Below are 25,672 nucleotides of genomic sequence, written 5' to 3' on the forward strand. Positions count from 1 at the left end.
CATACAAGTTTTAGTAGATTTAGTTATGTTATATTGCATACTAATACATAATATGTGCCATGGAAAATAGTTTTTATCTATTTGAATTTTTTTCTAAATCAAATGTATTTAATGATATTACAGTTAGTAAGTATTTCCAATTTGCAGAGTAATTTGGACATATCCAATCTGAGATTGTTTTAGATATTGATGCTTTTACATATGTTTCTATATCAGGAAAGTTTAATCCTCCATTTCCATGGTCTGATATGATGTAATAAAGCTATTCTGTTTCTTTTGGGAAACCATAAAAATTTTAAGAGGCATGAATTTATTTCTTCAAGTATATTCCTTTCTGATGACAGTTTTATTGCCAAAGCTTTATATAAGATATTGGGCAGTAAAATCATTTTTATTAACTGTAGTCTGTCTTCAAATGTTAATATTATTTTCTTTCATTTTTCTACAGAGATTTTAATTGTATCGATGATATTATTGTAGTTTTTTCAGACTAATTCATTATTATCCTTGCATAACTCAATTCCTAAACATTTTAAGTTAGATCCTTGTTTCCCTATGATGTGATCCCCCCTAGTCTGCAGTTCTTTTTTTATTTAAAAATAAAAATTTTGATTTTAAGTTACTGAAATGGAGTCCTGAAGTCGTGAAATTTGTCAATTAATATATCTAATTCTTCTAATGTCTCTTTTGTATTAGATAATGTTAGTAATATGTCATCAGCAAATAGCATTACTTTAGAATTGTATTGTTCATAAACATCTATTCCTTTGATTTTTATATTGTTATGAATTGAATCTGCCAATATTTCAATAGCCTGAGCAAATAGAATTGGTGACATGGGACATCCTTGTTTAGTGCCTTTTGTTATATGTATAGATTCAGAGGTAAAAGGATTTAACTTGACGTGCGCTAAATTATTTGTATATATATATTCTTTAGGAGATGAACAAAGGATGCAGGAAATTCAAATGGCATTAGGATTTTGAATAAATAGTCCCAATTTAGAGAATCAAAGGCTTTCTCTATATCTAAGCCAATTATGAGTGTTTCTTTATTTTCTTTAACATAATCTATAAGAGAAATTATCCTTTTAATATTGTCATGTGTGTGTCTATGATATATAAATACAGTTTGATCGTTATTTATTGTTTTGGATAGTGGTATTTTCATTCTGTTAGTTAATATTGTCATAATATCTTATAGTCATTATTTAATAAAGATATATGTGTATATGAGGTACAGAGGTTTGGGGATTTGCTTTCATTTAGGATTGGTGTGATTAAGGAATATCTCCAAGAGGGTGGTATTAAAGCTGATGACTGAATTTCTAATAGAGTTTTATGGAAGATGGATAGTATCTTTGAAGGAAAAAGTTAATATATTTCCATATTTATGCCATCTATACCTGGAGCTTTATTATTTTACCCTCTTTTATTTTATCTGTAATTTCTTTGTAGGATATGAGTGCTTGCAGATCTAGTTTTAACTTTTCTGTTTTTTTATATTAGAACATTTTTCATCTAGATTTAATTGATCGATATGTATATTTTCTTTTTGGAAATGTTCCATATAGTGATTTCTATAGGCATCAAGAATGTCACCTAAATCCAAGACATTTTCCCTTTCTTTTCATGGAAGATACTTTTAATGTTATTAGCTTTTGATTGTATTTTGATTCTTGTGAATAAATTATGTAGCTATTTAGGAGAAGTGGTCAAGGTATTAATTTTTAGTTTTTCTAAAGTTAAACTAGTTTTGTTTGTTAGAATTTCATTGTATTTATTGTTCAATACTTCTACTTTCTTTTTCATCTACAAATTATTTTGATTTTTTTCAGCTTTTACTGACAAAAGTTTGAATTGTAGGTCTAATAATTCAGAATTCCATTCTCTGATTTTTTTATACCAAGTTAGGGGTTTACCACATATGTGAGCTTTTAATGAGTCCCATATCATTATTTTATTTATCTCTGTAGTGTAATTAATATCTAAGAAGAACCGTAATTCAGATAATAACTAGAGTTTGAATCCTTTAATTTTAGTTATATATGCTGGAATTCTGGAGTTAAAGATTAATGGTTTGTACCCATTTTGAAGTTTTAGTATCAATGAATTGTGTTCTGAAAAGGTGCAGGGAGTGATTGAGAAATTAATTATTTTAGAGTGTAAGTCATGGGCAGAAAATATTTTATCTATTCTAGTTTGGGTATCAAATCTGTGATCTTGATGGGAAAACAACAAAGATTTATCTTCTTTAAATTTGAAACTATCTACAAGATGAAATTATTCTACCCATTTGTTTAAAGCTTTTGATACAGCAGATGTACGCAGAGGTCTTTTATTTGTAGTTTCAGAAATATCAAATATACAGTTAAAATCTTCTCCTAATATAAAGTTGCCTTTAAAATTATTGGAAAAGAAATTCAAGTGTTTTTTTAACAGTTCCTGTTCCAATGCTTGGGAACCAGTATAGATTGGCTAGGGTCAATATTCTGTTATTATAATTAACTATTACTAATGCCATAAGGCCTTCTTTATCTTCATACTTATGATTTCTGGGTTAATCACATTTGTTTTCCATAAAACTGTTACCCCTTTTGTCTTATAAGTGGATTGCGCCAATATCATATATTCCTTAGGATCCCATTTGTAATTGTCATTTGTTTTGAAATGAGTTTCTTGAAGGAAGACAATTTGTGCTTTGTTCAATTTTAAATATTTCTGTAGATTTGATCTCTTGTTAGGATTGTTTAAGCCATTTTCTTTTAAAGATAATAAAGTTAAATCCATCTTAGGTTATTTAGACTATGTATTTTTTTGTTTTATTGTGACTATTAAACATTTTCCTCTGATAACTATAAAGTATATATTTGCACTTTTAAAGAAAATTATCAGTTTTATACTTTGAGTGTTTACCAATAAAGTAATGTTTTGGTCAGGCATACTAAAATGTTTTGTGAAATAACAAATTTAAATTAATAAATGTTAACAAAACTAAGATCCACACTAGCCATGGAATGAAAATCATTCCTAATCTGATGGATAAACTTAAGTCCACCATACCTTGACAATTCAAGTTAAAGGAATTACATGATTTGTTATGCATATTTACTTATATAAGAAAATCATCATGCTTCCCCTTGATGTTCAATGCAGTGTATGTCATTTATGACAAGTTAAGACAGTAGTGTTAATTATACACAAGCTCATGTTTTTAAATCCTGTCTTTAATATCTAAATTCAGAGGCTGCTTCATCTTATATGACAATTATATATTTTATGTCTAGATTACAAAAATCATACATTACATAACTATTGTGTTTGTGTTTTTTTTTTGGCTGTTGCTTAGTTATTTGAGAGACCACAAGCTGTAATGCTTATTCTTATTATTAGGTACTTCCAAGCATGTTTATACAGTCCATAGACTTTAAATTATGAGACCCTTCTAGTTTCTTATTTGTTATAAGTATATTTCCATCCTTACATACACACATATCAGTACTTCAAGCACGGGCAACAATATCCATCCAGTTTTGCCAGAATACCATTAATTAGTTCATGTGGTGTGTTTCCTGGCTGTTCTTAAAATGTCCAAACCAATATTTGTCCTGTTCCATTTTACCAGCCTGTTCCATGCAGTAGACACTCTGCCAGTAAACCACTCAACACACCTTCCATTCCCACAGATATTTCCACAAAGGAAATCTGATGACTCTCTAGCACTTTGCAGCAACCCCAAACACCCCAAGAATCAGCTATCCCCATATGCCCAACAATTCCGAGCAAGTTCACCTCCCAGACCACTGCAAAGGGTTCTGCACAAGACCAAGTGCTCTTAGTCTTTCACAATTCCACTCTTATGCAAGCTCTTAATGTGTTTGGAACAAAATACATTTGAAATAAAAAATTGCGCTTATTATTATTATTATTATTATTATTTTTTTTTTTTTATTAAGAATCAACTTAATGAGCTAAAAGAAGTGTTGGGAGACCATCAATATGTGTATATGTAGTTTAAAACAGACCTTTTATTTGATATATATATATATATATATATATATATATATATATATATATTTTTTTTTTTTAAACCAAAAACATTGCCGAGAATCATCTTGGAGTTTCCTCAGAGCCATTAAACATTATCGTTACTCTGTCTCCGTTACCATAGCAACCTGGGGGCATCTGTTTCTCTGCATACCAGAGGCTCACGATGCACCTGAAGCAAAGCTTCACTTCACTGCAGCTTCAAGCTAAATTCCCTCCCTTTCAGTGAGGCAGCAGCCAGGAAAAGAACGGAGAGCAAACAAAGCAAACAGACCAAAAAAAAAAAAAAAAACTCCCAACAAGCCGCCACAGCAAGAGATAACACATTCTTCCAGCCTTCCCACCTCTCACTCAGCAGATGTATAAACAAACTATTCTCTGTCAAAATATCCCAAGTCACAGTTTTATCTACCCCCTTCCCCTGGATCCAGGCTAAAACACCAAATGTCTCTTCCTAATACACAAGCATCAGTAAACCTCGATCACAAGCCCCAATCCACAGCTTCCTGGACAAAACTGGCAACATACAACAGCTGCCAGACACAGCTGCATCCACACACACCATGTCAGGCTTAATCAAACAGCAGTCGAAGCTATGGTACTTGCCATAATTGATATTAACTATGTTTAGACAGAATAATAATGACATTTGTACTAGCTGCCAGACACAGCTGCATCCACACACACCATATCAAAACACTCTGCTGTTAACTGCTATTATATATGATGTTAATTTGTTACATTTGAGTCTGAACTCTGATGAATGGTACCTTGTTGAATTAGTTAATTAATTACTTAAATTATTATAAGTAAAAACAATGAAAAATGAACAAGATAAGTATTCACTGAGTTCAAGTAGGGGAATAGAAACTTCTGTTTATATTATATGTTGCTTTGTTTGGCTTATATATAATATAAACTGTAACCCATCTTGACCTATCTCTGTTTGTGAAGAATTACTGGACTCTTTGAACATTCTGAATAAATCATTATTGTTTCTCAGTTGTTTAAGAAGCCCTCCTTTTTTAAATAAAAACAGATGACAAGTAATGTACCATATCAGTTGATACTTTGAGAGATGTAGTTGTAAGAGTTATTTTTTTGGGACAGCTCTCTTGGAATCAGTTTTTTGTTTCTTCTTTCTAGCATCAGTCCAATAATTTGTTTCTTTTATTCTTTTAAGAGTAGGGCCCATCCATTCCATTTCTTCTGGGATAAACACTATATTGTTGTTTTTGATGAATACAGTAGCTTCTTCTAAGTCATTAAATGTTCTCATCTCATTGGCAAAAGGTATTTTTATCTTGGCTGGAAAGGCCAACTGTGCTTTAATGTTGTTTTGTTTCAACAGTTTTATTATTGGCCAAACATTTTTCCTTTGTTCTAGTATACTGGAAGAATAATCATTGTCAAACCTTATCAGGCTTTGATTGTATTTTAAGGGTGATTTTGTCCAAGCAGATTTTAATATTAGTGTCTTGTCCAGAAATGAAAGAAATGTTATAACCCCCTCCTCCTACCACCAAACACTAATACATGCGAGAAATGCAATTATACGGCCAAAGTGGAGGCTAAGCTCTCTCAACCCAAGACTGCATCAGACAGTCAAGAGGAGAAGGGAAATACTTGCATCACACCACCAGTCTCACATAAACTCATTAAAGCAGCACTGGAAAAAAACACACATAAATACATGAAAACATACTCGGAGGGTCTAAATAAAAATCTGCAAAACCAACAGAGACCTCCAAAGCAAACATCCAAGCAACCTCCACCTCCCAACACAAACCATGAAACACATACTTCACAAAACCAGTGTGCCATGCAATCACAGCCCTGAAGGCAAAATAACATACCCAACATACTAGTAATAGGTGACTCTATAGTCAGGCACACTGACGTCCCACTCACTAAGCTGAATAAGGAGAAGATTACTGTTAGCTGCCTGTCGGGCGCCAGGATCTGCCACATAACACAAGCACTCAGGTCACTACAGAACAAGTACAAATATGACTGTGTCATTGTCCACATTGGTGTGAATGACTTGAGCCATACCTCTCTGGACTACATGAAAAGAGACAGGGAAGAGCTCTCTGATCATGTAGCCCAGGCCGGTATGACCCTGACCCTGAGTAGCATCCTGCCCTCACCAAGAATGATACCACGATATAAAGAAAAAATTCACAATTTCAACAATTGGCTAAGTTTCTGGTGTCATTCAAAGGGGATCCAGTGTCTGTCCGCCTGGGACGACATGCTCGATAAGCCACGCTGCTTCGCTAGAGACGGCTTGCACCTGTCACCCTTAGGCTTTTGAATACTGGCCAAGGCTCTTGCCACCCCCATAGTGCCTTTTTTAGGCAAGGCTCAAAAGACAAACCCACCGTCATAAATAGCAGAAGTAACAAAAAACTGAGGGTAATGCTACTCAATGCCAGAAGTCTGAACCTCAAAATGCACGCACTTGAGGCACTCCTTAGTATGGAGAAAATCGATATATGTGCAGTAACATAAACCTGGTTTAAGGCTCCAGAGAGCACCCCAGCACTACCAGGCTACAACTCATACCATACATTTCGGCTACAGAACCCAAACCGAAATACAAAAGGCAGGGGCGTATCCATATTCATCAAGGATACTCACACTTCCAGGTTAGTGGCACAGCACGATGCTTCAGAGATCATCCACGTGCAACTAACAATGGGCAAAACTGCAATTCAAATTGTAGCTTGCTACAGATCACCCACCATGTCCCAGGACCCCCATTCCACATTTCTGGAAACACTGGGAAACATAAAGGTCCTACCAAACACCATAATATTGGGTGATTTCAATTACCTAAACATTAACTAGGAGAACTACTCAAGTACTAACTCCCTTGCCCAACATTTCCTAGAATTTATAAACTCAAACGCCCTGGTTCAACTGGTCAACACACCCACCAGAGGTGACAACATATTGCACCTGGTCATCACCAACATGGGCAACCAGTGTTCCACACCGGAGGTCAACCCCTCGCTGGTTAGATCTGACCATAAACAAATCACTTTGGATATCCACATTCCGCCCCCACCCCCAGACAAAAAAAACACTGTGAAAAACTTTTCAAAAGCAAACTTCACGTTACTTAAGACCAAGATGGAATGTTTTAAAGCCTCAGTGCTGAAAGATAACACTGTCCAAGCTGCAAAATCCTTCACTAATGCATTCTACGGGCACCTACAAGAACGCATGGATCATGCCATCCCAAGCAAAACCAAGACTCACTCCTCCAAGAAAAGGAAACCAGTCTGGTGGAGTCCTGCCATAAACAAGCTACACAATAAAAGGAGGAAACTAGTACAGAAAAGAGTAAAATCCCAAGAAGGGAAGACATCCCAGATCAGTATCAGCAAGAAACTTTGATCCCTCATAAAATCATCCAAGGCGAGCTTTGAAAGAAAAATTGCCAAGGACTCCAAAGATAACCATAAGGCATTCTTTAGCTATGTCAAGAATTTAAGTGGCAATGCTCAGATCTGCTCGGAGTTAGTGCAGAATGGCATAAAATACACTGAGCTAACCAATATCGCCAATATCCTGGCAGACAAGTTCAGCGCAAACTTCACCCCCCTCTCACCCCCAAGAGGGCCTATAACCATACCAGAAGAATGTAGAGTCCTTGAAATCACAGACACTCAGGTTAAAACAGCCCTCTTCAAAGCCAAAAACACAGCATCAATGGGACCGCACGGTGTCCCAGGCTGTGTCCTATACGAGCCCAAAGCCGAACTAACCCCTCACCTAAACACACTGTTCAAATTCATCCTCTCCACAGGCTACGTACCCATAGAGTGGCGCACAGCAGCAGTTATTCTGCTTCACAAAGGTGGAGCCACAACAGACCCCAGGAACTATCGCCCTATAAGCCTGACTAGCTTGGTCTGCAAGGCTATGGAGCGCATCATCATGGAACTCATTAACAGAGACATTGGGAACCTCCAAACACTGGACCCTACCCAGTTCGGCTTTGTTAAGGGCAGATCATGCCCCCTAAACCTGGTGAACTTCTTTGAGACAGTTACCAAGGCTATAGATGAGGGAAAAGTGGTACACACAGCCTACCTAGGCCTCACAAAAGCCTTCAACACCATTCCCCATTCTGATATTATAGACAAGCTCACCAGCCTGAACATAAATCCCTACGTCACAAGATGGGTTGCCAACTGGCTCATGGACAGAACCCACATGGTGACAGTTGTGGGAGCTAGGTCTGACTCTAAATCGGTTACAAGTTGAGTTCCCCAGGGCTCAGTCCTAGGACCACTCCTGTTCAACATATACTTCTTAGAGGTACAGGCAAGCACAGGAGGACTATGGCTGACCAAGTTTCCAGACGACTGCAAACTAGGGGCTATAATTGACTCTCTGGCTGACACAGACATCCTCCGAAAGGGTCTCACAGAAACGGATACCTGGTGTCAAAATCATGGCCTCAAGCTAAATGCCAAAAAGTGCATAGTCATCCCCTTTGGAAAAAACAAAATACCCACATACTACTACATAGGTGGTAGTCCCCTAAATATGGAAGATGTGATAAGGGATCTGGGGACCCAAGTAGACAGTAATCTCACCTTTGATCATCACATTGCCAAAGTGGTTAGAAAATCCTTCTACATGGCCCACCTAATCACAAAAGGGTTCGCATCCAGATCAAAAGAGGTTATTGTGCCCCTCTACTCATCACTCATCAGACCCATAATAGAGTACAATGCCCCATTTGGGATGTACCTTACAAGACACCTGCAACAGCTGGAAAGACCTCAGAAGTACCTCACCAAGAGGATCACTGGCCTCAAACAGATGCCCTATGCAGCTCGACTGAAAAAATTACAGCTGTACTCGGTTGCATACCGCCTACTCAGAGGTGATCTCTGCCTGACATACAAGGCCATGTCCAACCCAGAATTAATGGACATGCTCCACCTAAAGAAAACCTTATCCCCACGAGCCACATGCTCTAGGGATCTCAACCTCACCACAACAATAAATAGGACGTGCTGGAGGGATAGATTCCTGTCCCAGGGACTTCCCATGCTTTGGAACAAGATCCCAATCTACATTAGGCAGAGCACCTCGCTAACACTCTTCAAAAGAAATCTTGACGAGTGGATGGGAAACAGAAAGTATATCTCGGGGATCAATTCAGTGGCCCTGCTGGACAGAGGCACAGGGAACTAATCTAAGGGGGTGGCGAAAGCCAACACATTCTGGCTAGGCTTATAAATACCTTCGGGAAGATAGCCTAGTACCTACCTATGAACCTATAACGAAGGATCTAGGTGGAGTATTTGTTGAGTTAGAAGCAAGTTTCCTCAGTGCTCTATGCGCCCTTTCAATTCCAAATGAAAGTCCCTCTTTCAAGTTGTTAAGAATGAAATAATGTCTTCTCCTTCAGTGTTATTCAGGCAGACTAAAGATCGTTATGTTGTTTCTTTCCCTGTTTTCTAAGTCATCTATTTTGTTAAGCAGCCATGTATTCTGTTTAAGCAGAAGTTCTTTTTGGAATTCTTCCTCTTTGAGTCTCCCTTCAATGCCATTTAGAGAAGTCTCTATATTTGTTATTTTTGTATGGTGTTGTCTGTTTTTGAGAATTTAATTTGAGGTTTTCTAAGTCATTTTTAAAGCCATCCATCTTCAAAGACAGTTCCTGTACAGTTCTTTTTTCAAAGCAGCATCTGGATGAGAATTCCTTGAGTTGTTCATATTTAGTGACTCAATATATCTCTAAGTTACTTGACAGGAAAATGTTTGTATATCTCCACCAGAATTGATATTTATGTAGTTTAGTAGTTTATCTATAGATTTCTGATGTTTTAAACTTGAAAATAACATTTCCTATATTATTGTACTATTTTATAGAGCTCTCAAAATTCACTGCTCTCAGTAGGCCATCTAGGCTCCACCCCTGAGAAGTGGTCTTGTAGCACATGGGGAAATATTATGTATTGCGTTTCCTTAGCTAGTTTGTAACTAGTAGGTTCTGTTTGCACTACTTGTTGACCATTCAAACACAATAAGTAGGGCTGGAGACACAACTAAACTTGTCACTTTCTTGCTGTGTGAGATGCTTCCAGTTCCCTCTTTTCTTTACTACCTATCTGATTCTCTACCCATTTATGTAGTTTGTTAACTCTTCCTACCCCTTACATTTTTGCTTGGAGCTTGTAGAATGAGACTTAGTTATTTTTTTTTAAATCATGCCCACAAGATTCTCTCTAGTTACTTCCCACTTGGCAAGGTATAATGTTTGATCAGGTTGGTCAGATAATATCTACTAGCTGTGAGCCACTGTTTTGTGGACCATGGGATTTAGACACATGGGTCTATAGTTCCGTGGACTGCTCCTTGCACTACCTTTGAAGATGATCACTTCAAGAGCACACCTGCATTCTCTCATCATCACTCTCTCTGTAAGACTTGTCAAATGCTTCTGTTAGTGGGTTTATTAAAATACCATCAGTATTCTTTAGGATCGGTGGACCTCCCCCATACAGTCCCTGTGCCCAAACTCTTCTATTAGGTCCCTAGTTTCTTATTCTTGTTTCATATACCCAGTTTTTATCTCGCCGTTTGTACATTACCCTCTTGACCCTGTTTTGCCTTTCCAGTTATTATATTTCCTTCTCCTTTGGTGAACACTGGTGAGAAATATTTGTTTAGAATTCTCAGCTCAAACAAAGGTTTTTTACATGCTTTTTCAATTTTTAGCTTAGCACACCTGTTTCTTTTCATGGCTTTTTTCTTTATTCTACTTACCTGAAGAAGGCTTTCTTCCTTTTCTTAATTTCAACTCAATTACCTTTTCTTCATATCCCTCTTTGCCATCATGATTCAGTTTGCTATCGCATTTCTTTCTCCATTTGGATTTCTGTTAATTTACCCTTGCTATGTTTCCCTTTCCTTTGAGGTTGTGAGTACTTCTCTAGAGAACCAGATCAGTTTAATTCTTTGGCTTGCACTGACAACCATTTCAGGGAAAAGGAGAGTGGATGATAAGCAAGTGTGCAAAATGGACACTTAGATAAAATGGCTTGATAAATGAGTTTATGCAGCAGAGAGGAAATCTTCTTTTTCCCCAAGGTGAACAGGCTTTAGATTTAATTATACTAAAGTGATGTGGGTGACAAATCTATCTGCATGGGCTTTTAAAGTTTTCTGCAAATGTTGTTTTGGATGTTTTCTTTGTAATAGCATTTGGACAAATTTCAATTTCAATGGTCCCCTCAAGCTGCCTTTTACCCTTTTTACTTACCTTTTTATATTGCCCTTTTTATATTTTCTCATAGATTCTCCAGAGCTTTGCTTTTTTTTGACACCTTTACATACCCTTGTTTTTGAACCCATAACATGACAGTCCCTATATATTGCTGAAATCCATTTGTCTATAATCTCAGGCTCCAAATGCTGTGGCATCTTTTTAGCCCTTTTCCCACAGCCACATTGAACACCTATGTTGTATTGTCTTTATTAGCCAACACAGCTTTCACATCATCATTGTCTTTGCCACCACACATAGTGTGAAACTGAGGATATTTTTTCCTGATTCTAACCAATGTCAGTGGAAGTTCTAGCTTTGCTGGAGTTTTCATTTTGTTTTTCCTGATTGGTTTTTCAGTGACCTTCTCACTTATTGTTTTAATTTGTTGATTGGGATATTTTTGCAGTGACCTTAATGATAATGGACATCAGCTGGGTATAACAGCCCTGTGTTTCTTATGCTTAGTCAAACACTCTGCTTGTGCTGTGCTGACGAGGTCATAACAAGGCCGAAAGATGCATATCCACAGCTAGTGGGGTTTGGCTTTATTGGCCTGAAGTTGTCCATTAAAATGACGAAACAAGTCATTTGCATTCAGATTCACCAATTAGCCAAAACACCTGATGTTCATAAGTGCCTCTTTCCTCAATCCCATGTACCTCTGATACAAAAGGTTTGGGAGGTAACTCAGTGGAAGTTCTAGCTTTGCTGCAGTTTTCATTTTGGCAGTGTATATTCTTTATTTGCATAATAATTCATGGTAAAGAGTGTTTAGGTATCAAGGACCTTTTTATGATAAACTAATTTTCACCACTTTAGATAACTCAGTACACATGTACAAATTCTATTATCCAAATGTAATAAATCCTTTGATCGTTTCTTAGCGTTCCACAATGACTAAACTATTTATTTTTTGATGTGCCTTCTGAAGCATCCATCTTTTTTACCATTTTGTAAGTTTTCTTAACCAAGTCCTTATTTGTTTATGCATTCAGTCTAACTTTAGACCGTAGCACCTGATATTCTTTTAATTGATCCCAGAGAAATTATCTGTCTTGCTCTGCATTTATCTCTGATAATCTACATATATATATATATATATATATATATATATATATATATATATATATATATGTGTGTGTGTGTGATCCTTATTTAATATCAAACTAAATTTTGATTATTTTTTCCTTACCAGGTACTTTTGAGACTTTTATTTGTCCACAAATGTGTGAGTTATTATTGCTTTATATTTCTTCCTCTTTAACAAACACATTCAGACAATCTGTTTCTGTGTTTCTTTACAGTGTGTTGTCTACACATTCTGAAGCAAGTAGCACACCTTCAGAGAGGGATATAACCTCTTTGCCATTTACAGTACTCAGTTTTGTAGTTTTGGTTGCAAAATGTATTGTTTTTGTATTTTATTTTGTTGATAACTATAGCCCCTGATTTTTTCCTGGAGCTGAAAACCCCTGCCATGACATCATGAAATATTGAACCCACAATGCTTCACTACCTAAATTATGTTTACGTTACCATATTTTATTTTTAATTACAGCAACAAAAGAATCTTATGTTCTGGAAAAAAAGAAAAAACAAAACAAGTAATCAACTATGCCTTTCAGGTAAAACACCTAACATTGGCAATAAATTTATTTAACAATATATAAGTGAAACTATAATGTAAGTGTTTACCCTTCTAAAGAAGTAAGCTTCTTTTTAGTATTTATTATACTTTGCCGACATATGTAAATCATTGCCCAGTACCTACCATAATGTCACATTGTGGTTGTTGTCACAGACACATGCTAAAGAAACAATGAAACTAAAACATCAACAACAAGCTATAATCTTCATTGTGTTTCAAAATTGCCTGCAGCTTAAACACCAGGAATACAAATTGAAATTACATTAAGTGTAAAACAAAAGTCATGAACCACAAAATTAAGAGATATTGATTTAAGCCAAGAATACTAATAGGAAAGAGAAATAAACTGGATTTTATTGGACAAATATATTTTTGTGGATTTTTCCAACATTTTGATAACCTCCTATCAGTGAACTCCTGATGAATATTTCAGATGGAGGGGGGGATCACTTTCATCAACTCATTTCATAGGCAGATAAGCACACACACACACACACACACACACACACACACACACACACACACACACACACACACACACACATACACACACATGCGTGCACACACACACACACACACGCACACACACACACACACACACACACACACACACACACACACACACACACACACACACACACACACACAAAACCCCACAAAACACTGAAACAGACATAGATATGGAGACACACAGGCACAGATAGAAACACACACACACACGCACGCACACACACACACACACACACACACACACACACACACACACACACACACACACACACACACACACACACTAGGTCTGCCAAGCCATATGAGTGACTGCTTAATTGTGGTCTAATGACAGCAGAGGTGAGTCACAGCTGTACACAAACTGCATGCGTCCACACCAAACATATCCACATTTTGGCTATGCACACTTTAGATGTGTGATTATGATATTATGCTCAAGTAACAAAAAACTGGCCACAGTAATGTATCTCAACTTGTTGTTTTTTGAGATGCATATACTGCAACGATTCCTCCATGGGAAAAATAGACAAATACATTTAACTGTGATCAGACTATATTATAGGTGACTCACTTTCTTCCTCAGACTAATTCCAATGCCATCACAGAGACATTTTGGCTGTGCCTTTCTTTGATAACTGACTTATCAAATGAAAGTAATTATGGCCATAAAAAGTACATCAAATGGTTTCATGCAGATATACACACACTCATACATACATGCACACGTGTTTACACATGAGCTTACAATTTGTCCTCAGAAGTCAATTTGAAGGTCATTTGCTTTAATACACATCCTATCCCACCCTCAAAGTTACACACTCTGAGTACATCACTAACATTTGACTGAGATGAAAAGTGAAGAAAATTATGGCTATTGTATCTAAGCTGGTTGTTTATAGGTACATACAGAGCAGTCCCCATGTCATCCTTTTACAGTGATCATGCTTTCTGCAGATACAGAAAAGTGAAAAACATTATGACTGTAATAATAAACATTTAAACTTGTTGCTGTAAGATACAAATACTGCCCCAGTGAAATATATCATCAATAATTGATTTAGCAGTGATGACTGAAAAGTCTTTCTTCTGTGGGACTCCTCTGCAAATGCAACTTGCACAAAAAAAAAATCATAGTTTGGCAAGTTTTGATTGACCCACCCACTGTAGCCACATATCACTCACTAAGCTTCCATGTAAGAATCAAGTAATAATGCATGTAATAAACCAGAGCCGAGACAGACAATCAAGGAAAGTGTAAACGACTAGATTTACTGTACATTAAAGGATTAATAGGTTAGTGCTTTCATTCACAAAAATAATTAGGACTTCATCTGAACTGTTAATACTAATCAAAGTACTGCTTATATAACTTCTCAACTCCTTGTGACCTATAATTTAAAGTCATACCCCTCAAAATCATAAAACATACAAATTTAGACAATAAGGAACATTTTACAAACTGCATGAACGTTTTACATTTTGTTGATAAAAATCATTCTTCAACAACTGATCTAATTGGATATTAACAATACTAATAAATCTAAATATAGATAGATAGATAGATAGATAGATAGATAGATAGATAGATAGATAGACAGATAGATAAACATATGGATAGGAAATGAGTTTTAAGCAAAGTTGGAATTGAAGAACTGTTGTCATTCTCTCAGTCAGCATTTTCTTGAAAATTGCTAAACATGAACAATCAAAAAGCCAAACAACATCATCATCAACCCCCTTTATCCTATTTTTACATGAGGTCAGAGTGTGACATCAGCTGTTGCCATCTCTCTCAATTCAGTGCCACTCCTTTACTTTCTTTGACAATCATTCCTGACTGTCAAAGGTCTTCTGTCACCCAGTCCATAGATCTCTTTGCTGGATGCACTCATTTCCACTTGCCTTCTTCCTGTCCCTCCCAAATCTTCTTCATCAGATTGTCCTCTGTTTTAGTGTACATGTCCAAACCATCATCATCTATTCTCTTTGATATTCTCGGCAATTGGAGCTACAAGGGCTTCTGGTATGATGTCCTAATTTCTTCATTTTTTCCACAGTGTGCATCCTACCACCAATGTCAGTCACTTTGTCTCCCCATCCTCTAGCATTTTGAACTGTTCTGCTTCACTTCCCAAGTTTCTGTACCATACAGAGGTACTGGTCATGCCACTGTTTTGTAGACTTTAGCTTTTGGCTTCTTTGCCATTATTCTGTCATGCGCTACCCCCTGACACTCTCTGCACCAGTTGGTTGCAGCCCTCTGATTCTGACCTTTACCTCCTCATTTAGACTTTTATTCTCCTCAGTCACCCTTCCCAGATGCTTACAGAGGAGTTTGGCATAATGGTTAAGGTGTTTATCTTACACATGCAAGGTGCAGGATTTGATTCTCACATGAGGTAATTGGCTAGGCTTAAAAAGGCCCACAAGGGCAGTAAGCCTAGTACTAATGTATGAACCTGTGAACTTGAAGCTGTTAATCTGTTCTACTATTTTCCCTTCTGTCTCATTTTTGGCTAATTCTGGTTTCCACCATTTGCTGCTGTAATAACTGTCTTCTCTGTATTAGCAAAAGCAGAATGCCAACAGATCAAATAAAGAGGAACACAAACACTCTCCTTTTGTGATCTGCTGACTAGAAAAACAAAGCCAAACAAAAACAAAACAAAGAAACAAAAAATCCATAACATCACAGGACCAATTTTTTGTGAATACTGGTGCAGTTAGGGAAAGGGTCTTTTTGTAAGGTAATGTGCAGGGCTAGGATTAGGTTTAGTACACGAGTCAGGTGGACAGGGAGACTTATTTTAAGAATGTTCTGAAATTGAAAGAAAGGGCTCACTCCTATGTTCATAAAAAGAGGACAAACAATAGAAAATTGTGAGAGTCCCTTTATAATATTTACTGATACTTTGACACAGGCTTAGAAAGTAAGCAGGACTTCCGAGTAATGCCATAATAATTGACTAGAAAGGAGATCCTTGAGGAGAGCAATGATCAATATAATGTCATCTTCTGTGGAAGGAATGTGATTTATAGGAAACAGAAAGCTCAGGCAAACAATTGTGCATAGAACAGCAAGCTAAAATTAAATACATACATATATGTGTATAAATGTGTGTGTATTTAATGTATTATGCAAAGAAGTTGGCTGCTAATTCATTTGAAAGGCTTTATTCACAGAATGAAATTCTTCCTCTTTTGGAATATCTATAGATGGTACTTATTATTAATTTCCATATCATTCTGCTCAGGCACTGCTGAGGTATCCCTTTACTATGTTTGTTAATTTATTATGTCATAGGTGTGATGCAGAATGACTAACAAATAAACTCTCTGCAGAGAAGACTGAGATGACCACAAGGCTTTACATTTTAAATAATTCCTAGATTACATCTGAGTCAAAGGTGTATGAAGTTAACCTTGTCTTACTATCTTCATTTCAGAATAATGTACCACACCTCTGTGCTATAGTTCTAACAGGTAGGGAAACAGTCATCACTTAAAAGTAACTTACCCTCATCCTGTGCTGAAACTCTTAACAGGTAGAAATAGTAATCATTTCAGAGTAACTTACCCTTGCCCTGTGTTGAAGCTTGGACAGGTAGACTCCACTGCCCTGAGACTGAGGCAACCGCCCGCACTCTGAACTGATATTCAGTGCTTGAGTTCAAAGATGTGATGTTCATTGTTGTTTCATTGCCATTCACCGTATCGATCCATTGCTGCTCACTGTTAGTTCCTACCCGTTGGCATTCAATGGTGTATTTGCGGATCCCTCCATTGGGGTCAAGTGGGGGAAGCCATTTCACTCTGATGGCATTGATAGATAAGGTCTCTGCCTGGAGCTCCCGTGGAGATGAGGGACCTTCAGAACAGAAGTCAAAAACCATGTCAGCTCTTATAAAGTCTGCACCAAAACTCATATCGCCAATTATAATTCAGCAGCATTTAGAAATCAACACAAATCAGGAATTCATTTGCTACTGATCCTTTAAGACTGAAGAACTGAAGTTGTGTTCCTTTTACAAGCAGTTGGCAGAATACATTGTGTTCATGTGTTCTGATTCTGTGGGTTTTGCTTCCCCTTACATAGCAATATACAGTAAGACAGTAAGGAGTCTGTTGTCAGCTATAAACCAACCAGCCTAATTAATCCATCCATCCATCCATCCATCCATCCATCTGTTCACAACCCTTTTTCCCATTTTTTTCACATGGGGCCTGGGTGTTACTTCAATAGCAACAATAATCTACAGCCAAGGTTCACACCACTGGATGGTTATAATACTCTCTGAAAATATTTTTGAATGTGTACACTTTTTCTGTTAAAAATTACTATATAAGGTACACTTATTTAATTTGTTTAATTGACTTAATTGTTTCCAGGTAATTTAATTAACTGCTTGGGTTTTTTGAAAGTTTTATATCCCAATTTCTTTGGATGAACATTTTTAATTGGTTTTGATGACCCTTTAAATATGGCCATGATGGATATTTGGCATCATGTAAACTCTGTCTGTCTGTGTTTATCTCTTAAAGCCATTGATAATGTTCCATATGAAAGCGTTATTAGTGGTCTAATGCATCAAAAAAATCAACCAATATTATACAGCATATCCCTACCTGGTCTCATTAAAGTCAACAACAAGTTTACAGATAAGGCTTTAAGTCAAATGCTCCTACTAAGTGAGGTATCTCAAACCTCAGGTTTGGATTTTGTACTTTTTATATGTTGTTTTCTTCATGTCTCATTTCTCATACAACTGGGTTATATAACTCTGCAGATTATTGCAAGTTTGGAAAAGTGATTAGAACATTTATTAATATGAAATATTTGTACTATATGATAATTTTTGTGCAAGGTATTTCTCGTTAAATTTAGGGGTCATCCTGGACTATATGCAACTAAGCACGTTAGAACTTAGAGCCTATTGTGATACTCTTAATCTATAGAAATTAATCTTAAAATGGCTAATGAGATTAAAGAACTCTGATCTAATATAGCCAGGAAACTTATATACAGTAATAATGTAAACAGTCTTTTTCTTAAGGCTATCAAACTGAACGACTTTGTAAGGCATTTATCAAACTATTTCTTGTATGCAACTCCTTGCTTTGTAAACACAATATAAATGAACTGAATAAGATAGAATGTTTCCCCAAGACATTTTACTAAACAGATTACAGCGTTTAAAGGTCTTTTAATTTCCTTGTCAAAACAAACTGTACCTTGCTTATAAACATCTAACAAACTCTTATGGATACCTTTGTCTGTTCATCAAATGCCAGTTCTTCAAAAATTTAATAGACTGCAAAACAAATGTACTATCCTGCTGTAATAAACAGTTTTTTTTTCTAGAAAGGACAAGTCTCCAACCACAAGAATGGGGTTTTTCCCGTTATGCCCCTGATCTCATAAAATTAAGTCCAATGTCCTGTATCTCAATTAAAGGAGGAAACTTTGACCACAGCGACCTCCTTTAGTGAATAAGCTTTTATGGCCAAATACTGTTATTTAAAGACTTGTCTGTCATAAGACTGCTATGATCATGTGGCATTTGCATCTTAGCTTGTTTAGGATCAAGCAGATGTAAGAGTCATAAATTAAAAAAAAAATAGAATGGTGTATGCTAGAATAGGTTTAGAGAAAGGATAGTCCATGAGTTTGGAATAACCTTACCCAGAAGTGTAATGCTGTATGAATCTTTTAAAACTAATCTTGACCATTAGGGCAGAAAGTCATGAATATTTATATAATTCTTGGGAATTCACAGTCTTAGAAGGCTACACAGTAGATAGCATTAACTATGAACTAAATCAAAAAATGTCTATAAGATGATACCAGTGGTGAATTTTATAAGGACTCCTGTGGGGGTGGTTGGGTGGGGAGAAATGACAGCTTTGTTCACTTCCCCAAGGATGTTTTGCTGTGGCAGGATGAAATTAGAAGATACTGGTGTCCAATGTACTTGAGCTGCATAGTACATGGTAACATGTAAGACTTATTTATGAATTTATTTAGTTAACCCTATGTACATTACCACTACACTGCTACAACACGTACCTGTAGAGGTAGGATAATGGAAAAACTCAACTCATTTAAATAAAGGAGAACACAGTTTTCTTCATTAAAGCATAATTTAGTTTTGCCATGCCATGTTAAGTTTTATGTCAACAAGTTGTCTGTTTTCAATTTCCTTTCTTACTCACTTATAGGTACATCCATTTTTTAGGTATGATATCAGATTCCCTTGCTTTATCAAGGCATAAAATGGCTTTGAAATAAAACTTCTGGCATACAAAGAATGTCATTGTCAGAGTGTGTCAGGAGAATACTTATTCAAATCTAGCAATGTTTAAAGATGTTACTAAACTGGGCTTTGTAAATCAACTTAACTCTCCTGTCCTGCCCATCCCCTATCCTCTTATAAACAACCTCTGTAATTCCTCCATTCTTTCCTGTAACTTCCCTCAGACATTCTCCCTCCAGCACCCTTCCTTCTACTTGTAATACTTGACCCTTCTCTCCTACCTCCATCTACACATCTTATGTAAATATTTAGCAAAGCCAGACCACCTAGTGCTGATGATAAAAAATAGTGAACAAAATGACTACCTGCAGCAGGCCTGCACAAATACAGAGAGAATCCTGACTACCTACAGTGGGCATGTATACATACTAAGAGAATTCTGACTACCGATAATGATTATGTATAAATACTGAGTAAAGCCTGACTACCTGCACATATATACTGAATGAATCTTGACTGCCTGCAGTGGGCATGTATAAATACTATGGGAATCCTGACTACCTACAGGGTGTGTCTATAAATACTGAGTGAATCCTGAATACCCACAGTGGGAATGTATAAATACTGAGTGAATCCTGATTACCTACAGGTGTGTCTATACTGAGTGAATCCTGACTACCTGCATTGGGCGTATATGACTATTGAGTGAATCCTGACTACCTACAGTAGGCGTATATAAATACTGAGGGAATCCTAACTGCCTACAGTAGGCGTATATAAATACTGAGTGAATCCTGACTACCTACAAAAGGCTTATATAAATACTGAATGAATCCTGACTACCTACAGTAGGCGTATATAAATACTGAGTGAATCCTGACTACCTACAGTAGGTGTATATAAATACTGAGTGAATCCTGACTACCTACAGTTGGTGTATATAAATACTGAATAAATCCTGACTACCTACAGTAGGCTTGTATAAATACTGAATGAATCCTGACTACCTACAGTAGGCATATATAAATACTGAGTGAATCCTGACTACCTGCAGTGGGCGTCATACCTCTCAGCTTTCCATATTTTCACAGAACGTACAGATTTTTGCCTCATATTTGTGGTCTGTGCCTCATAAAATTTGTGGTTTTCTGGCAAATCACTGAGGATTGAAGTTACTAAATAATGACATTCATTTGAGTTTCAGACATCGTATCCTTCAGAAAATGCATACTAACATAAATCCTGTTATTCTGTAAAATTTTAAGTTTATCAGAGCAATATTTAAAATCTCTTCCTATTTCTGGGCCTTTGCCCCCCCCCCCCATTATTTTAGGCTTTGTCCAGATTTATTGTGCTAAGAGGTTGAGAGGTATGGTGGGTGTTTAAAAATACTGAGTGAATCCTGACTACCTACAGTGGGGTCATGTAAAAATACTGAGTGAATCCTGAGTATCTAAAGTGGGCATGTAAAAATACTGAGTGATTGTTGACTACCTATAATCAGAATATATAAATACTAAGAGAAATGTGACCACCTACAGTTGGTCATTATAAATGCATAAGTGTTAGTGTTAAGTGTAACCTACTAGAAGGTTGAGGCAGCCTGATTTCAAAATTAATTAACAAGGTTGTAAAATTTAAAAAAAAAAGAAAAATTAAAAAGCAAAGATTAGAAATATTCAAATTACTTTGTCTAAGGAAGAAATGAGTGTGAATGTAATTAAAATAGAAAAATTAAAAGGTTGCTCTTCTTTCGGCTTTTCCCGGTTAGGGGTTGCCACAGCGGAACTCCAGTCTGCTAATGATTGGCAGTAGATTTTTACTGTGCTGAGGTGCCAGCTTGACACCCAGCCTTCAATGAAGGCACGCCCATTCACGCATGTCTTTCGAACACCACTCGACTGGGGTGAGGACCATACCTCTCAACCTGGAAATATCAAAAATCTGGACAAGGCCCATGAAAAATAGGTACAAATCTGTATGCTGATTAACATCTAATTTGCATACATAATTATGTAACCTCACCCACTCCAATGGAATTGTGGGATACCAACTTTCAAACGCAAATTGAAGAACAGACAACCAAAACATGGCACCAGACCAGAGTCCCCCTGCAGCCATTCCAGTGTCCTGTTACATGGCTATTTTCCCCCATTTACCATAAACACTGCTTTACTTCTACAATGATTTGAATTTTATTTTTACATTTTACAGCACAACAATGCAGAAACACTAAAAGACATCATCTGGTAAACAAAGCAATACTGTCTCACAATGAAAATAGGCTTGACATTAAACTTTGCCCTTGAAACTCACATTCATTGAAACAGCATTGAAACCCACACCACATCCAAAGAAAATGCATCTGGTCAGTGGTGGATAAAGATTACCTTTGGGCTGTTTTCAAAATCATTGGCCCCTTGCACACAAAACAAGAAACATACATGTGTTCTTTTCTTTATACACCTTCCTGACTTTAAATTATATTCCTTGTATAATACAACACACATGTTAGAGCGCATTTTAAATTTATTGTTTGAAGTTACATTTTACCAGTAATCTGTACTGCAGGCAATGAAACAAAACACATGAACCAATAATGACAAAACTGCCCAATTCAGAACTTTTCCATCATAAAAGTCTGCTTCCACACCCACACTATAAATAGAATGACACTACAGTAGTGTAAGCCATAGGCATCTTGAACAGCGTTTCGCACTTATTTTCAATTTCATTTTTTTTGGGGGGGGGGACAAAAGGTCAAAAACCAGGGACACATTTTAAACATTGCTTGTATAATTTTGTAAAGTTGCTAGAATAAAATGTTGCACTACCATCATGCATTTCACTGGCAGGTTTTGAACCCAGGACTCTATGCATTGCATTCAGAACAACATACCACTATCCCACATCAGCAGCTACCTGAAAAATAGGAAGACCGAAACTTAATAGCCATCATTTATTTAGTGAATTCATTTCTCACTTCTCAACATAACTCTTAACCTCAACACAAAAAACATGAACAACAAAGCCAATAATGGGAGAATACAAATTCAGTTCTCACTTCTCACTCACCATATTTCTGAACTATTAGCACAAAAACAATAATAGGGGAATACAAATCGTGTGCTCACTTCTTATCATAGCTCCAAACTCTTAGCATAAAAAAAAAAGTGTTCTTACTTCTCATCATAGCTCTCAACTCAGTCATCTTCTTATCATAGCTCTAAACTCAGCAAAAAAAAAAAGTGTTCTTACTTCACATCATAGCTATCAACTCAGTCATCTTCTTATCATAGCTGTAAACTCTTAGCAAAAAAAAAAAAAAAGTGTTCTTACTTCTCATCATAGCTCTCAGTCAGAAATGGTGGTGGCTAGAGATAGTAGGCTCTTTTTACCCTGTACTAAAGGTACAGGGTTTGAGCCTGAATATCTCTAGCCACCAAGTGTATTATATGGGGGCATTTTCACACACACACACACACACACACACACACCCTGAGTAGTGCTCGGCCTCTTCTGTTCCTCATGCTGCTGGCTGTATCCCGCTGCCGCCATTCATTAATCTCGGCTCTGTTGCCATCCATTTGGCTCGCTGTATCCATGTCCCCATGCTCTGATTTGTTCCCCACATGCTGCTGCCATCTGTTTCAGGGCTCGCTTCATCCATGTTGCTGTGCTGTATCAGCTTCATGGTTAATTCCTGCTGTTAACTTAACCGCCAGCAAGCCGGAAATGATGATGCGAGCTCCTTGAGCTCAATTCCAACTGGCTGGTAGCCTGACGGCGCTGATGTCATTGCGCACGTGATGATGTCAGCTCCGACAGCGCGAAAATTTTAAAAAAGAAAAGAAAAATCGGAAATGAAGGGGTGCCACTCGGGAATCGTGGCACCCCTTCATTTGGACCCCAAAACTCGGTAAAAAACGAGTAATTTGGAACAGTTGGGAGGTCTGGTGAGGACACATAAAGGTAAAGATTAGAAATATCCAAATTACTTTGTTTAAGGAAGAAATAAGTGTGAATGTAATTATTTAGCATGGCAGTCAGATTTTATTAAGAAGCACTAATTGATTAACTCTGATTATAGACCAGTTTATATAAATGCTTATGGAGGAAGGACCTTGTTCTTCTGTAAAGATGTTGTCCAAACTCTTGTTCACCTTCAGTGGAAGGTCTGATAGTAAATACTGTAAAGATAGGATTCACTAGAGAAGATGCTAATTCTGGGAAAGATTGGAGGTAAAAGAAGAAGGGGTGGCAGAGGCTAAGGTGGTTACACCGTAGCACCAAGGTACTGATATGACTTTGTAACAACTTAAATAAGCAGTTCTTGACAGATAGGTCTGCTGTGATAAAGTCCTTAAATAAACAGTTCTTGACAGATAGGTCTGCTGTGATAAAGTCCTTGTGATCAGGAAAAGTCTAACTTGATTATACAACTAAATAACAACAGGTGTGGTCTTATATTAACTTTATTATATTTACATTATGTGATAGTCTCAAAATATTAAATAATCTTTCACTCGAAATTTTAGTTAATAGTTCCCTTTTACAGTTGTAATAATCTTCTTGCTTTAATTGTTGGAATGAGAAAAGTTTGTATCTCATATTTTTTAATACTGTCTTGGGGCCTTCCTCCCCTTAGGTCCCTCTGAAATGCACCTTGCCCTGCAGGCTAAATTTGGTTAACAAAACATACATACCTATGTTCATAAGTAAATAAACAAATAAATTAATAAATAACTGTTAAAATGCCATATCTCAGGTCACTGAGCTCAGACTAGCCATTGTACCATTTGTTGAGTAATCTCCAAGATATAATCAGGATGTTAAGTTTAGTTCACTAGTGGGGGAAACATCTCACTAAAAGAAATATCATCATTTGATATGAGTAAATCCTAGTACACTAGCATTAATTCTCAAACCGGGGTATTATACTGCTGATGTCAAATTTTTTCACCTCCAATACTTTTAGGGATTTTTTTTTTCAGTTATTCCTATTTAATATGCTGTGAGTTTTCAGAAGAATGTGGCACTAATACCACATTCCCAAAATATCCATTTATCAAAATGGAAATAGGAATAACGTTCTAGAATGAAATACCTGAAAAGGTTACAGAAAATTGTCTCAGGATAAAGAAAAAAAAAAGAAAGTAATCTTATTTCACATTATTAATTTCAAACATCAAACTCTTTTGTTTGAATTGCTTCAAAGATGCGTAGAGATGCATGGTGCTTAGGAAACCTCAGAAGTTTTCAAGCAGAAATTTCTAGAACTTTTAAATGTAAAACATTTAAAATGGTAAGGAATATAGGCCAAAATATGTTTATGGCAATATCCGTATAGCTTCAGAGCTTTTGAATACCAGTAGCTTTAAAATGGCATTCTGGAACTAATTGTGAAGAATTTTACTTTTTATTCATAATGCCTTATAACATTTTCTTTGATTCAAATATTCTACTAATAAAACAGTCTCTGGTGTGTGCATTAATTATTTCTAATAGTTACATGTTTCTTTGGCCATACTACATGTTGTAACAGATAGCATAGCATCAATCTTACTTTGGTAAGATTTGCCTGGTCAAAGTCATATATATTTCCATTGGTCATTCATTCATTAACTCATTTCCCAATACCCACTTTATTGCATTCAGTATCACAGGGAAGCTCTTGGTTTGCCAGGCATAATTCTCAACACTGTCGTCTTAGGACCTCTCTGGTCCTTGTCAAGCTAATACGATTTTTTTGTCCATGGCATACCAGTTTCTGGAAGAAACGTTTGATTATGGGGTGGGGGTTGAACCATCCATAATTTCTGCGTCTAGGGGAACACAGTTCAGTTTCACATAACTTACACCATCCTTGCTGGTTTCTGTGAAGAAGCTACACAGGACTTTTACAGGGATAAGC

General features: G+C 36.6%; 1 protein-coding gene across 4 annotated transcripts in view; it reads right to left on the reverse strand.

Annotated features, from left to right (window-relative positions):
* TIE1 (tyrosine kinase with immunoglobulin like and EGF like domains 1) overlaps nucleotides 1–25,672 on the reverse strand; it is a 521,980-nt gene that overhangs the window by 182,812 nt on the left and 313,496 nt on the right. For 2 of the 4 annotated variants that reach the window (XM_044085328.1, XM_044085329.1), the window contains one exon: nucleotides 17,082–17,372. The exons of the other annotated variants lie outside the window; for them this stretch is intronic. In XM_044085328.1, the coding sequence (XP_043941263.1) occupies nucleotides 17,082–17,372 (291 nt within the window). The remainder of the gene's footprint in view (nucleotides 1–17,081; nucleotides 17,373–25,672) is intronic. 4 annotated transcript variants of the gene reach the window in all.

Source organism: Protopterus annectens, chromosome 10.part0 (genome assembly GCF_019279795.1).
Source record: "Protopterus annectens isolate FY-2018-M chromosome 10.part0, PAN1.0, whole genome shotgun sequence".
NCBI lineage: Eukaryota > Metazoa > Chordata > Ceratodontiformes > Protopteridae > Protopterus > Protopterus annectens.